Raw genomic sequence first — 14,741 nt, forward strand, 5'->3', positions numbered from 1 at the left:
TAGGGGCAGCGCACACCCCCCCTGCCCCCACCCCCCCGACAGATCTGGGGGGCACGAGGCAGGGGGCTACAGACTTGGGTCCCCAGCTCCATAGCCCTGGCAGCTGGGAGCCCCCTCCAGCAGGGCTGGGCAGAAGAGGCTGTGGGTGGGGGGGCAAGGTGTACAAGTAGGCCTGGGGGCTGTGGCAGGGAGTGAGGGACACCAGTAGGGCTGTGGGGGAATGTGAGGGCATTTAATTTTAACCACGGATTTTGGGATTTTTTTATCAGAGAATTTACGTTTTTATCAGAATTAGTGATTTTTTTATTACGGAAAACCAGGATCCCTGCTGATCACACAACAAATGTAACTTCTGTTTGCACCTCTAGTGACTGGTGAAAACTGATTGCAATACCGGGTGGGTGAGGACTGGTGATAGTAGCTGTGCCGATTTATAACAAGAACAAATGGCTGAAGGATGCTGAAAGTTTCCAAGCCTCAATGTCAGACTGACGAGGAATGTTAAAGTTTACATAAAGGGAGGAAAACAGAGAGCATGAAGTTGTAGAGAGAGAGAGAGGCTATGGAGGGCCTAGGGCTACAGGGCACGTTGACAAACAGCCTGCAGTGTTGCAGAGAGCCACCTGTGCTAGCTTTAAACGAGTAATTTTGGATAGCAGAGGTGGCCATAGATTGCTTCCAGTGTCTGAACTAGGTATTTCTGCAAAGCTCTGCAGTCTGCAGTGTGGACAAACCCTCTGATGAAGTTTCCATGCTGGGGTGGGGAGCTGAGAAGCTTGCCATGGGGCCTGGCAGGTTGCAAAATAAATACTAAAAAGCAAATAAGACAGAAATATTTCACTGTACATTGAAATTTTTCTGACTAGCTGTTTGACTGGCCAAAATATTGTGTTTAACTCCTTCTGTTCTGATTTTAGGTGTAATAAATTAAAAATAAAATGCAAACAAATGGTTTGTATCTCTACTCAAACTTCAGAATAGGGCATTGAATTAGACACTTTTCTTCCTCAGAAAATATATGTAAGCAGTTGGCATAACCAACGCATTGTGATAAAATAAATAACCAAATAAGAGCTTTGATCATGCCTTTCTTGATCTAAATGGCAGCATGGTCAGGCTCCCTATTTCTTGTTTTTGGGGGATTTGGGGAGCGAATGTCCTTCTCTGGATTTGGTTTCTTTTCCATTTGCCCTGAGGTTGTTGATTCTGCAGTGGACAGGTAAATAGACACGACTTGCTAGCTTTATGAGGTGCAAGAATCTACAGCAGGGAAGTTCAACATGCATTTTGCTTTTTTAAAAAACCACCCCATATTTATTAACCACAAACTGTGCAGGGGACCTTGGATGAAAGGGGAAGGAATTGCTGGTATTTACTTATGTTGCTCCCAGATGGCACTCCGTGGCATTCCTCCCACTTTAGCCCTATCACCAAATTACAGATTTTTGTCAAGTGTTGCCCTTCTCAGAAAATGTTTACAGGCTTCAGTGATACGGTCTGCCTTGCTTGGCTATGAGAATGAGGATCCCAGTGTGGCACAGACCATTTCTGCTACCTCCACAGAAAGCTGAGCTCCTATCACAGCCACTTAACAAAGTTTTCCTGGCAGAAGATTTTAAGTGCCAGAGACTAGGCCATTCCACCATTTCTGTTTCGTACCAGAGCTCTGGTTCCAAACCATAAACAGGTCTTTAAAATACCCCTGAAGTTTTTATGACCTTTGGTAGAAAGCTGACGTAGATGTTTTGCCACTAAGAAAAGCTTCAGAGAAGAAATAACTATAGAGGCGGCGGTTACATCAGAAGTCTTTGTTAGGGTAGCCTTCTGGTTCAGAAATGTTACCTCCATACTGTAAGTCTCAATCCTGCTCTTGTGCACGTGTACATGTGTGTGTGTGCATGTGTGTGCGCGCGCACGTGTGTGTGTGCATGCAATAAGGTACAGTAAGGGACATGACACCTGCTGTATTAACCCTGATACCCCTTTTTGGAAATCAGCATCTATTTTTCTTAAATTCATAGCAACTGTTGCCTTATTCCAACACTAGCTCTAAATATTCAGGGTCCACATACAATCCTTAAGACTGTTGGTGCTATTTCAATAGCAAAGTGTTTGCTAACAGGAAACCTGTGCCTTCATATTGGTATCCAGGGGATGAGCTTTAGTTCAAGTGCCCCCACTGCCATTTTCAAGCACAGGGATGTTGATACAGGAAACATGGCGGCACTTTAATTAGAGCAGCTCTTGGAGTCGCGCTAATTAAAGTCTCCCGCCACCCTGGAGCACATGTAAAAGTGTCCTAGGTTACTTCTAAGACCCTTTAGCCACATGACGGAGCTGAGCAAAGTGCTCTTAATGAAATCTAAAACTGGGATCTTATGTAACAAGCTTGAAACATAACCAGGCTTGTGTCATCCAAGAGGATGAGCCTTTGAGGGATCCTGGCTTGCATGCTGGATATTCATGGAGATTCTGTAAAATTGGCTGCAAAACTGGTAGAAATTAGCTGAATCTCCCATAGTTCAATCATCTCAGACAGTTCATCAGATCTGGAAAACTGAAATGACGTGGCAAGTTTGCACAAATTGAATCTGAAGACTGGGGGTCAGATTCCTCAGAAGTGTGAAGTGCTGCAAGGTTCATTTGCTGTCCGTGGAGTTGCACTGATTTGCAGCAGCTGGGAATCTAGCGCTCATATTTGTTTAAGCCCCTCCCTAGAAAGTGAAATTGTGAATTTCTGCTCACCTTGGAAGTAACTGTCAGGTGGTCTGCTGACCCACGGGCTAATATCTACAAGAACAGCTGAACCCTTCTTGTGCTTGCCACGGGATTTCCTCTGGCTTGTTGATTTGTTTCTGTCTGTCATATGTAATCATAAAATGCTGTAGAAACAGCAAAGAGTGTTGTCCTAGCCCCGCTAGAACCTATGTTAAAACTTCCAAACTGTTCGAAGTTTCAATGCGGCTCGTTATCACCTGGGAACTTTTCTAACATTCACTGATAATCTTTGCTGTTTAAGACAGAGTCACTCAAAAGTGAAAGAGCAGAAAGATAGTTTGATAATAAAAATTTCCCGAAAATAGCAGCCCTTTATCTAGGTCAGTTGCCCAAAATGTTTTTGTAATCTGAAGAAGTTCCAGTTGGTTTTATCTGCTTCAGTTTAACAGCTGGGGAGAACACAGTACATGAAATGTGCAGCTTTCACCAGGACCCTGGAATAAATGGGGACCATCAGAACCACTTGACACTGGGATGACTCTGGTCGTCTTTCTTTCTCTGTTGAAGAAGGTGGGCAGCAATAGTCTGCAGGAGCTGGAACTTGCAGACTGGGGGCTTGGGGATGCCACTAATGTGGAATCTGCCACAGTTCAGGCAAGAAACATTTACTGGTTAGGAGAGGAGTTTCGGTAGATGTTAATGCAATGCGGCAGAAGTAGAAACAGGCCAATTTGCAGAAACCAGTCTTTCATTTCAAGAAGTGGTCTTGTAATTTAAACAAAAACAAAACTTTCTATAAGAAAAAGATATCTCTCTCTCTCTCTCTCTCTCTCTCTCCCTCTGGAGTGAGAGACTGGCCACATGCTATTCTCACTTCCCATTGGTCTCACCTTTCTTTGCTATAAATGCATGAAAGGGTTTTGTCTGCCTTTTTGCAGAATTTAGATGTAAACATTAATATAGTGGAAATGTAAGTGCAAAGCACCTTCCCTAGCGGTCCTTTCCTAGCTAGCTCTGTAAATAATTTTCTGGGAAGTTTTATTAAATCAGGTCACAAAATTCACTTGTCCTGAATACCACTATGTGTACTGTATGCATATGATTGTACATGTAAAAGTATGTTGATTTCTCAAGTTGCAGCTAAGTGTAACCCCTGCAATTTGAATATAGTGGGCACATCTACACATCCATTAATGCGCTATGGTTACTGTACGTTAGTCTTAGTACCTGTGATAACAGGTACTAACTAAATGCACAGTAACTGGTGGTACTGTGCAGTAGCACCAGTGTACATTTTTTTTTGTGATACTATGTGCAGCAGACTAATTCTACTGTGCATTTGCACGTTAGCGCACCTTTTGCCATGATGTGCTAATGTGCAATGTAGATGTGCCTGCTAAGAGACAGTAATTGGCTCCTGAGTAGAGCAATTCTATTGCCTTTCTTTAGTTGCCCTGGAAATCTGTTCTTGCACCAACTGTGAAAGGGGTGCTGTCAAGGTAAGTCAACAGTGGTTCAAAGGCAGTGGTGACACAAGCTAGACATTTTTGGCTGAGATTTTCAAGGGAACAAAATGAGATTGAGGTGCTAATAGGGCTGTACGAAGCTTTGGTCACCGATTTGATTCAGCGGAGCCTTGGCCCAATTCAGTGGCCAAATCTCCGAATCCAAATTGAATCAGGAGACCTTTTAATCTCTCCGAATTGAATCAGAACCCTCCAAATCGATTCAGAAAGTTTTGGAGATTCGGCCATAGACACAGCTTTAAATGTTTTTTCTACATACCTCAAGGTACCAGGCAGCTCATGAATGTTGTGATGCTGGGATGGATAGAGCATCTCACAGCAGTGCAGGGGGCTCCCCAGCATGCTTGGTAGCAGACTCAGAAGTGGACCAGAAGTACTTCCGGTCCACTTCCAGGTCTGCCGGGGTATGCATGGGCTCCCCTCCCACCACGCCTCTTGTGTCTTGACAACTGGTGCCTCCTGGGTCTGGAGGGAGCACCGGGAGTCCCCCCACGGCTGATAGCTGAGCCGGGGCAGGGACAGGGGGGTCCCCCACGTGCTCCCTGGCAGACCCAGCAGTGGACCGGAAATACTTCCAGACCACTTCCAGGCTCATCCCGAAGAATGCCTGTAGGACCCTCCATCCTTCCCAGCATTACAGCACTCACGAGCCATACCTGGTACCTCGAAGTATGTAGAAAAAACATTTAAATCATGTCTACGGCAAAATCGCTGATTCACCAAATTGGCATTGAATCTTCAGATTTGGATTCTCCACAATTTAAAAAGGATGCGGACAAGCTGGAGAGAGTCCAGAGGAGAGTCACGTGCATGAACAAAGGTCAGGAAAACAGACCTTATGATGAGAGGCTGAGAGACATGGGACTCTTTAGCCTGGAAAAGTGTAGGTTCAGGGGTGATCTGGTGGCCACCTACAAGTTTATCAGGGGTGACCACCAGGATCTGGGGGAACATCTGTTCACCAGAGTGCCCCAAGGGATGACAAGGTCAAACGGTCACAAACTCCCCAGTGACCATTTCAGGCTGGACATAAGGAAGAACTTCTTTACTGTCCGAGTCCCCAAGGCCTGCAACAGACTGCTGTCAGAGGTGGTGCAAGTACCTACTCTGGACTGACTCCTTTAAGAGTCAATTGGATGTTTATCTTGCTGGGATCCTCTGACCCCAGCTGACTTCCTGCCCCTGGGGCAGGACTTGATGATCTTCTGAGGTCCCTTCCAGCCCTAACGTCTATGAAATCTATGAAAAATATGAAATCTTATCAAATCGGGGACAGTGATCCAAATCATGAATCAAATCACTGTCCCTGACTCGGACTGAATCTGAATTGAATATGGCCCATTTCATACACCCCTAGTGCCTAACTCCCTCAGGCTCTATTGAACTGATTTTGCAGACCTTTTTATTAACTTCAGTGGTAAATGCAATGGACCTATGGACAGAAAGGACATTAGATATGTCAAACATGGATAGTAATAAATGTGTAGTCTTTTTTAATGCAGGGTTAATTAAGGCTTAGGATAAGTTTATTGGATCTTTGGACATGTCACAGGAATGTGGATTGTATAGGCAGCAGCCACTTCTCACTTCCAAAATATAGACACTATATCTGTGTGTCTGTGCGTGTGCACACATACACATGGAACAGTGTTTTAAACAGCTGAGGTTTTGTTCACTTCCCCATATTTTGCTCAGTTCTTAATGTAATATGTTGTCATGTTACAAAGTGGGAGCAAAAGCTGGGTCCAGGCTTAATTATATGTCTCTCATAGTGTTGATTTTGCAATATATATACAGTAGCTATTTATTACAGTAGTTATATCACCCAATTATCTGTACAGCTAAAAACAATTCTTGGAAGTGGTACCTCCAGTGCTTCAGGGAAAGAAAGCTGTCCCTTGTGTTACTTCTGGAGTGTGTGACCGAAGATCACTGCTTCACCCTGTTCCACAATGCATGAATATGCCTTTTAAAGATGGTTTTAAAGCCTTTCTTAAGGGCAGATAATTTGTTCCTTATGTCACGTTAACATCCATTTTTACAATGTGAAATGAATCGTGAATCCTAAAGAGTAAAGATATTGGAATGAAAAAAAAAATAGCTTCTTACGGAAAAAAAAAGTGTGCGCAAAGCATGTGTTAACAAGAAGTAACTTGCAGACATAATAGACATCTTTATAGTTGCCTGCAAAAGATAGTGAGAGGTATACTGAAGCCAAGGTGATTTATAATGAATTCCTATCACACCGTGTCCTATAAACCAAGATTATACAGGTGCTTTCTATGTTTAGAGAAAAAGTGCCCATCTGGAAACTGAATATAGAGAATTTGATTTGATACTCTGCTGAGAAAACAGCAACGCAGAGCCACCATGCAGAAATCCAGGCAGCAACTCAGCTGTTATTGGTTGCTTGCTTGACAAGTTGTACTGTATGTGATTTACATTTTGTTTTTTTAAATCATTTATGAGTAGTTAGCATTTCAGTTCCTCTTTGGAGGGTAGATCAAAATGTAAGTATGTATATGTGTATGTACGTGGATAAATAGGTGTGTCAGTGAGCCATGAAACTTTGAAACCAGTATAATGAACAGGATGCCAAAATTAGGGCAGTAAAATACCCTGAGGCTATTTTCTGCCACTAAACACCTCTGCCTACCAAGCTAGTCTCTGTTCAGCTGTTTGTAGATGAAATAGTGTCACTGTAGAGCTAATCCTCCTCTTACAGCTCTGCTCTTTCCCTTAGCTGTAACTCTTCATTGTTTCACAAGGATATCAAAGAAAATACACGCCATACATCAAACACTGCAAATAAGAATTTCTTGATACAATTTTCAATTGATGTTGTAGAGATTCCTAGGTTCCTTTTCCCCTTCATTAGAAATGGCTCATTTAAAATTTATACTAGTAAGAGCTCAGGATTCAGGAATTCTGCAATTAACACAAGAAGGGGCATCATAATTAATAACATTAATGGTAAGTTTGATCCCACACTGGTTTTACACTGGTATAATTCTGTAGATACTACAGGAATTATTCCACATGTGATGGTATAAATGGAACTGCACCACTGTAAAACCTGTATGTGTGAAATCTAAATTTAGCCCAGTATCTCACATTTATACACTGGCTTGCAGCAGGAAAAATATTAGAATATTTACAGACTGTATACCCATATTTACATGTGAGCCACTTCACCTATTACTAAACACCAGGTATGTCTGGGTTGAAACTCAGTATTTTTGTAATAGCCCACAAAACTGGAACACGTTAGGTCTGGGGAAGTGAAGTAGAATCTCAACTCCAGCCCAGATTAGTTGATACTTTACTGAACAGTGACTGTTAACAAGAGTAGGGTTTCATTAAAATTTATCATTCAGATGGTTTCCAATTTACTGAGAGAGGACTATCTGAAGGCCTGTTTTTCTTTAGGACTATACATGGAGTTGAAAAACATTAATGTGAACAAATGTCTTATATCATACTGAATTATTTGTATAGTTCCTGTCCTGTCATTGTTAAAATTATCTTGAGATCATTCATGATAGTGCTTGAGACGCCAGTTGCAAACAAGACCTGTAATTCACATAGCATTTGTTGGCTGAAGGATGCAGGATATTCATGTTTCCTGTAATTTCTGCTGGGGTTTGGGTTATGGCTTGTGTGTATGGTAATATCCAAAAGAATACAAGCCTTCTGCTGAGGATCAGGGCTAGTAATTACTAAACGAACAAAGATGCACCTGCATTCAAACTTCAGATTTCAGCAAGCGTTTAGTAGAAACATCCATATATTTCAATGTATCTCCTATTCCCAAAGGCGTCTAAGCAACTCCATGGAAGACAATTGAGTTATACCAGTGTGATACCAGAGTCCCAGGAGATCCAAAGCACATTTTGTCAAACATCCAAGGGCAGTGGCAGTACTCACTGAAGCACTGAGAAAAGAGGGATCACGTATTCAAATTCTGGTTCAAATCTTTATGGAAATGATAAGTTTTACCCAATGTTGGCAGGGCCTCATTAAGGCATAGGAAGCGTCAGCCTATGATGAGGGCCCCAGTGAAAGGAGTCGTCACATGGTGGGATCAGAAGTTTAACTTTCACTTAAAATACAGTTCTGTCCCTCCTGGGTTCACAGTGGCCTGCTTTGAGATGCTGTCCATTTCAGATTTGGTGGCTTCTTGCCCCATGTGCTGTTTGGTTGTTTCTGTTCTCTCTTTCATTTCTCCCTGGCTGACACACAGCTGTTTAGTCAGAAACCTCTTACTATTTCTGAAGGTTTGAGGAAGTCTCCTTGTGCTGATTTATATTTTGGGCAGGGAAGTTGAGTGTGTGTCTTGTTTCAGTCTCTGCTCTGTTGTGTTGGTTACAGAGTCTTCTTTCTTTGTTTTCCAGCGTCTATCCCATTTCTGGTTTCTATTTCTATCTAGCTCCCGGTCATTGATTTGAGATAATAGCCTTTATTACTTCGTGTTTTTCAATGTAGACTACTTTCAGGAAACTTCTGTTTTAAGACCTACCACAATGTAGTTTGCCTAATTTATGATCTGTCCTTCCAGTAGGAACATTATTACTCCCTTGTGAGTGTGGCTGTGAGCATCCTTTGTCTGGAAATCAGTATTGTTGAGGTCGGGGGTGATATGTTATAGGAGGGGAGTGTGATTTTTAACAAGCCTTCTTAGTGGTTTGCGTAGAAAGAGTTTTTGCTGATTTGGCTGAAAGGAGCATGAGTTGCTGAAGGCTCTTGTTGTTATCTTGATTAGTAGTAGGAGTTGTCCTATTTTGCTCTGCAGCTGTTCTTCAAAAAGATCTAATCTTACCTTGCAAAAACTCCTCTGCCTTCCTTTTTCTTTCTTGCATAATAATAATATACATGTTAAATTGCCCTGTTAATAAAATCCCCTTCCCCATTGATTTCCTGGGCAAGAATCTTGCTGATGTGCCTTGCTTGAGTATATTGAGTGGTAATAATAACTGAGCCATTGCTTCTGTGATCACCTGAAGGGACACGGGCATGGGAAGGTAGCAGTGACCTCTTCAGGAGGGCTAGAAACATGAACTGGGCCGTTTAGGTCCCCGGCTGGGCTTTCTGTAATGAAACATTTCCTGTGTCATTGTTTTACATAGGGATAAAATAGGGTTGTGTATTCCTGGACACTATAAAGTAGTGCCCAAGGTTGAAAGTGCAAGTTGTCAGTGCAATAGGACAGCCGTTCTTCCCCAGGGAACTCACATTTTCTATTTGGCATTGTAAAGAATTATACGATTCCTGTAATTAACACTTCACGCTCTTGGCTTCCATGGTAATAAAATGAGAAAGCACCCGGGCTAATTTTCGCATCTCACCTGAAAACCCCAGGATCGCTCCCTCAAGCCTGTGCATCTTACCAATGCCATCAACAGACAAAGGCAGGCATGCGCCCCCTGAAATCTTATACACAGTCCATGGGAGATAAGGCGCTAGAAAGATACTCCAGCGTAAAGCCGTGTCCACGCAGCAGAAAGGTATACTTTTACCAGGTGTCAACTGACACACTGTAACTGGACCCTAATTTATGTTTACTTTGACCTGTTGGCACTTATTAAGGATACCTTGCCTTCTCCACACAAGATGTTTGCTACATCTTTGTTAACAGATACCAGCTAACAGATGGTAAAGCACCCCCTTTTCCCAGTAGAGGAAATGTTAAAAGACTAACAAGAGCTGTTCAAAACCCATGTCAGAGGGAATCCAACATCATTATCAATCTGGGAACAGCTCTGATTTAGAAATTCTTGCCTTAAACTGAATGTGACATTCAGGCTAAGGGTTCAGAGTTGCATTATTCATGCTAACTGAATTTCAGACTGTTGGAGAGTAGTACATTGAGTGCCATGGAGCTTAAGGAGACCTTAAAAATAAAATAAAAACAGAAACCTAGGCGTGGTAAAAAAGAAAATTTGTATATAACTTCTGTTTTTATATTTCAAGATGCTGTGCGTCTTTGTGTGTCTGTGTTAGGATGGAGATGACTGTTTTTCCTATCACTATAAACAGGCATGATGCAGATTGGTGACATGGTGATATTTCACTTCTTACTTCTTAGTCTCCTTGTTAGCTCTAGGTTTGCTCGAATCCTGCAAGGCTCTGCACCTTGAGCAAACATGTATGGTGCGTGGTAAGTCAGACTAGCTCTGCTTTGTCTGGAAAGCCCACAAACCTTTACGGCGACAAGTCACAGTGTGCAAATAAATATTAGGTTGATGCACCCAGTCGGGCTTTAAACAAAAACAAATCCTTCATTAGCTGTTTTTCTGCAATGAGCTCTTTTCCTAGTGATTGGCATGCAAACAAGCAAGACAGGACATGAAGTTTTATATGTATGCTTTCAAGAGAAGCACGAGAAGAAGGAACATCTATCGGTCTGGCTGGTACGATTGACTAAAAAACTCCCATTTGCTTCGAGACACTGTTTTTGGCCTAGTGCTCTGATCTGGGCTCTACCTAGTCTGCTGGATTGTTGTGGGTCATGAATCTCTTTTTTTCTGTCCTGCATGCAGAAATCCACCACTGAGCTTGGGCTGCTTTAGAAAACTCAGTTTTTGCCTTCAAGGAGACCCAGGGTACGTGGGCAGATAAAATGGGAACCTAACTGTTCTGTCCGTCCATCCCAGGCTTATCGCTGTGGCACCCAAGCACGTTACCACTGTAACCATTGATTATAACTTTCTTACACGGTCCGAGTTAAGCTCTGATGCTTTCCCTCTGGCCTCCCATAGTTTTTTTTTTTTTGTAATTTCTGTAAAACAACACGTCAGATGGGTGAGTTTTGCCTTTAATACTCAATGGGTGAAATTCCTGGTCATTCAGATGAGTCCAGTGAATGACTTTCACAACCCTGGGCCAGCTGCTGAGAAGGTGCAGGTTCACACACCACACTTATCAGTCTCTTATCCCTGACGTCTGCTGGGAGGGCAATACAGCAGTGCACAGGCAATCTAGGAAGTTTTTGGAGAGCATTGGAGACAACTTCCTAGTGCAAGTGCTGGAGAGACCAACTAGGGGCCATCCTCTTCTTGACCTGCTGCTCATAGGCGAAAAGGAAGCTTACAAGAAGGGGAAGCTTGGACAGATGACTAGGGAGGAGTATAAAAATCTTGCTCAGGTATGCAGGCACGCAGGGATGAAAGCAAGGAAGGCCAAAGCACAACTGGAGTTGCGGCTAGTAAGGGACGTGAAGGGTAACAAGAAGGGTTTCTACAAGTATGTCAGAAACAAGATCAGGGAAAGCATGGGTCCCTTACTGAATGGTGGAGGCAATGTAATGACAGATGGTGAAGAAAAGGATGGGACGATCTAGTTGGGGATGGTCCTGCTTTGAGCAGGGACTTGGACTGGAAGACCTCCTGAGGCCCCTTCCAGCTCTCATTTTCTATGATTTTATGCATCTTGTGCATTTGTTGGTGTTAAGTGGAAAAGATGCACTGTGGTGACATCTATGCACGGCTGACACTTGAGCCTGTGCCAGTGGTTGAATAGGAAGTGGTTTCAGCTGGTTGAGTTGCTTGCAGAATCCCTGTTCTGGTTAAATGATTACATCATTAAGGATTTTTATTTCAAAGGAAGGGGGTTTTAAAAGCTGGGAACAAATAGTTTTGCAGCCAGCTAGTTTGGATTTTTATGGTAACATTTTGGAAAGTTGGTGACTACATTTGTCTCTCAACAACTGTCTTGTTTTGGTGGCACTGGAAATACTGTTGTTTACACACGTCAAGATGATCAGAAGGCTGGAACAGACCTGCCACTCTGTTTCTAAATTTGACTCTTTCCTTTTCTCCTGATATATCTTTCCCTCTTTCTTTTCTTTCTCTCTTTGTGTCTCTATTTTTCCTACTTGCTTCTTTTGGTGTGCCAGCCCCTTTCCCTCTCTCTCACACACATGCACACATATTAATGTGATTTTCTCAGACAGGCATCCCAGAAAAGCTGTTTTATAAATTACTGGTAACACAGGCTCTGCTTTTTTGACTAGCTGTAACAGCTAATGTGATTTGCACCTTCTGTTTACCAGATTTCTATTATTAGAAATACACATGGCTGGGACTAATATACTGGTAAATATTAGTCACCAGTGGAGCTGCTAATTGCATGGATTAATTAATTAATCCAGTTGGATTTGTTTTTGAACAGAGATCTGATTCTGTATTAAAGGAAGGGAAAAATCTCCACTTGTCTTATCTCTGTGGAACTGGTGGTTAATATATGAAGGAGCAAAACATGTAAATCAGATGCCTGATTAATAGTGCTCAGCTATCATGCACAGTATTGGAGCAGGAAGGCATCATCTCCTGCATCCCCTTTCCTGTCAATCCTAGTGCTATTTCTCATCACACTGCACACTTTGTCTCACACAATCCTGAGGCTTCCCTGACTGCTGCCAGGAAGCTGGGCAGCATATTAACATCACAGCAGACATTGGCAAGATTACTGGTAAAGTGCCTTGGCTGCTAAGGCTGGATTTTTCTTTTTTTTTTATAGGCTGGCTCCTCAGTCACCAGGAAAAAACATTCTGCTCCCTAAAATAGCCATTCCTGAACTTTTCCATCCAGAGAACCCACTCCAGTTTCCTCATGTCTGTCTGGGTTCAAGCATCCTGTTCAACAGTATTGGGTGATCGAGGTGATTGGGACCCCTAACATCTGTTCATGAGCTGGTGGTTGAGAATCCACCACCCAGCACAAGCAAATAGTCCTCCCCCATCCATCTTAGAGCAGTTTGCCTGCCATTCAGGCACCTTTGCATACTCTCTTCTCTTTAGCCCAGTTGCGGACCGACAATGGGTGAGTTGTGCTCAAGCTCTTCTATCTGAGAAGCCGGAGGGAGAGGCTTTCGGTGGTGAGAAGGCTGGAGGTTTGGTTCATGCTCCGGCAAGGCTGGTTCACAGCTCCATGTGCTGCAGTGAGCAGTTGCCCTGCCTCAGGCAGATCAGAAAGCAGCTGAGTGTGCTCCAGCTGACAGACACTGGGTAAAACTGTTCACCTTTTACAAGCCCTTCATTACAGCAGTGTAATGAGGCAGCTTTGTATTAGAAATACAAAGGAGTTGCACACATCCCCACTTTGTCTCAGGTGAGTACGAAAAGTCCCCTTTTTTTTCCCTGCCCATAATATTCCCCAGGGCCCAGGCCTTATGCAAGAGAGGCAAGCATGGAAACCACTAACAAGGGCAGACCGGAAAAACCCTCTCCTGCGTTATGTCTGGGTCACTTTAATTGATCCCAGCAGATTTTGTCCTCGCTGGGCTCCTTTCAGGCAGCCTCCCCCACCTCCTGCAGGGGCTTGTCTCCATCTGCTGACGCCTGGGGGAGGGTAAAATTCCCCTCTCCTCACTTCAGGAGAAGCTTTTAACTCATGGCTGCTAAGCACCATGTAGAGTTTAAACTTCCCATCAGCAGTGCGCTCTGCTGAATTATCGCAGCTGGATCAAGCAAACTGCCATCGCTGTCACTGCACATACAAACGGCCTCTCACTAGCCATTGCCTGGCCCTGAGCAGGAGTCTAAAGGCTAGTATTGGAGTCACTACCCATTTGTGTCTAGTCCTGAGCTCTTTATTGGGCTGGCTTGTAAAGTCAAAGGTGTGCAGAGTTGGGGGGGGGGGGTCTCAGCAGGAGCAGAAAGTCCCGAGATTGCTTTGAATTTTTTAAGTAGCCAGAAAGAAATGTAGTAGAAATGAAAACGCATCGCAGGCACCGATTGCAGGTTTCTGTTTCCCTTAGTTCCCCAAGTGCTGAGACTAAGATCATTTGTAACCCCAGTACTTAGCTCAGGCTTGCCTTTGCTTCAGCAGCATGAATGTACTTTGTTGTTCCTTGCCCGCATTTTCGTTGACATCTCTCTTGATAGGAGCCAGGCACATTGCATCCTAAAAACAGAACAGCTGCCTTTCAGAGGAGGGAGGAGAAACCTTCAAGAGAATAAACAAGCGTCTCCTTTCTTTGGTGCTGGTGGTAACAGATATTTCAGTCAAAAAGTGTCAGCAGAGCTTCTGAGGAAAGACACTTGTTACCAGGAAAAAAACCAAAAAAACCACCTCTAAGGAAATGCCTTCTATGTGCCCAAAATGCAGAGCTGATTCTAAGAGCACAAGTAATGATTTGGTGCATGGTTCAATTCTGAGAGTCTGGAAACCCTTTGGGTTACAACACCCTCTTCGTATGACTAGATGCTAACAGGAAGCCAGAAGTTTCAAGCTGTGAAGTCATATCACATCAGGCCATTGACAAATAATCCTTTTTTTCTTTTCTTTTAGGCATTTCTGCACAGAATCAGACAGAATGCTGTGGATAAAGCCGAGAAACACATAACAGAGGAGAATGTCAAGGTATTCCTTCCAGCTTTCTCATTGCATTAGTAAAGAAAAGAATTCATAATTGGAGGCAGGCAATCCTGGAAAAAAGATTATTCATGAACATTTCAGTGAACCAGGAATTAAATATCCATTTTTTGTTTTTAGTGAC

General features: G+C 43.2%; 1 protein-coding gene across 1 annotated transcript in view; it reads left to right on the forward strand.

Moving 5' to 3' along the window:
- The window catches only part of PREX1 (phosphatidylinositol-3,4,5-trisphosphate dependent Rac exchange factor 1), a 277,523-nt gene that overhangs the window by 126,666 nt on the left and 136,116 nt on the right, over nucleotides 1-14,741 (forward strand). Inside the window, exon 2 of the mRNA XM_019539798.1 lies at nucleotides 14,534-14,605. Within this exon, the coding sequence (XP_019395343.1) occupies nucleotides 14,534-14,605 (72 nt within the window). The remainder of the gene's footprint in view (nucleotides 1-14,533; nucleotides 14,606-14,741) is intronic.

This window comes from Crocodylus porosus, unplaced genomic scaffold (assembly GCF_001723895.1).
Source record: "Crocodylus porosus isolate Cpor-Errol unplaced genomic scaffold, CroPor_comp1, whole genome shotgun sequence".
NCBI lineage: Eukaryota > Metazoa > Chordata > Crocodylia > Crocodylidae > Crocodylus > Crocodylus porosus.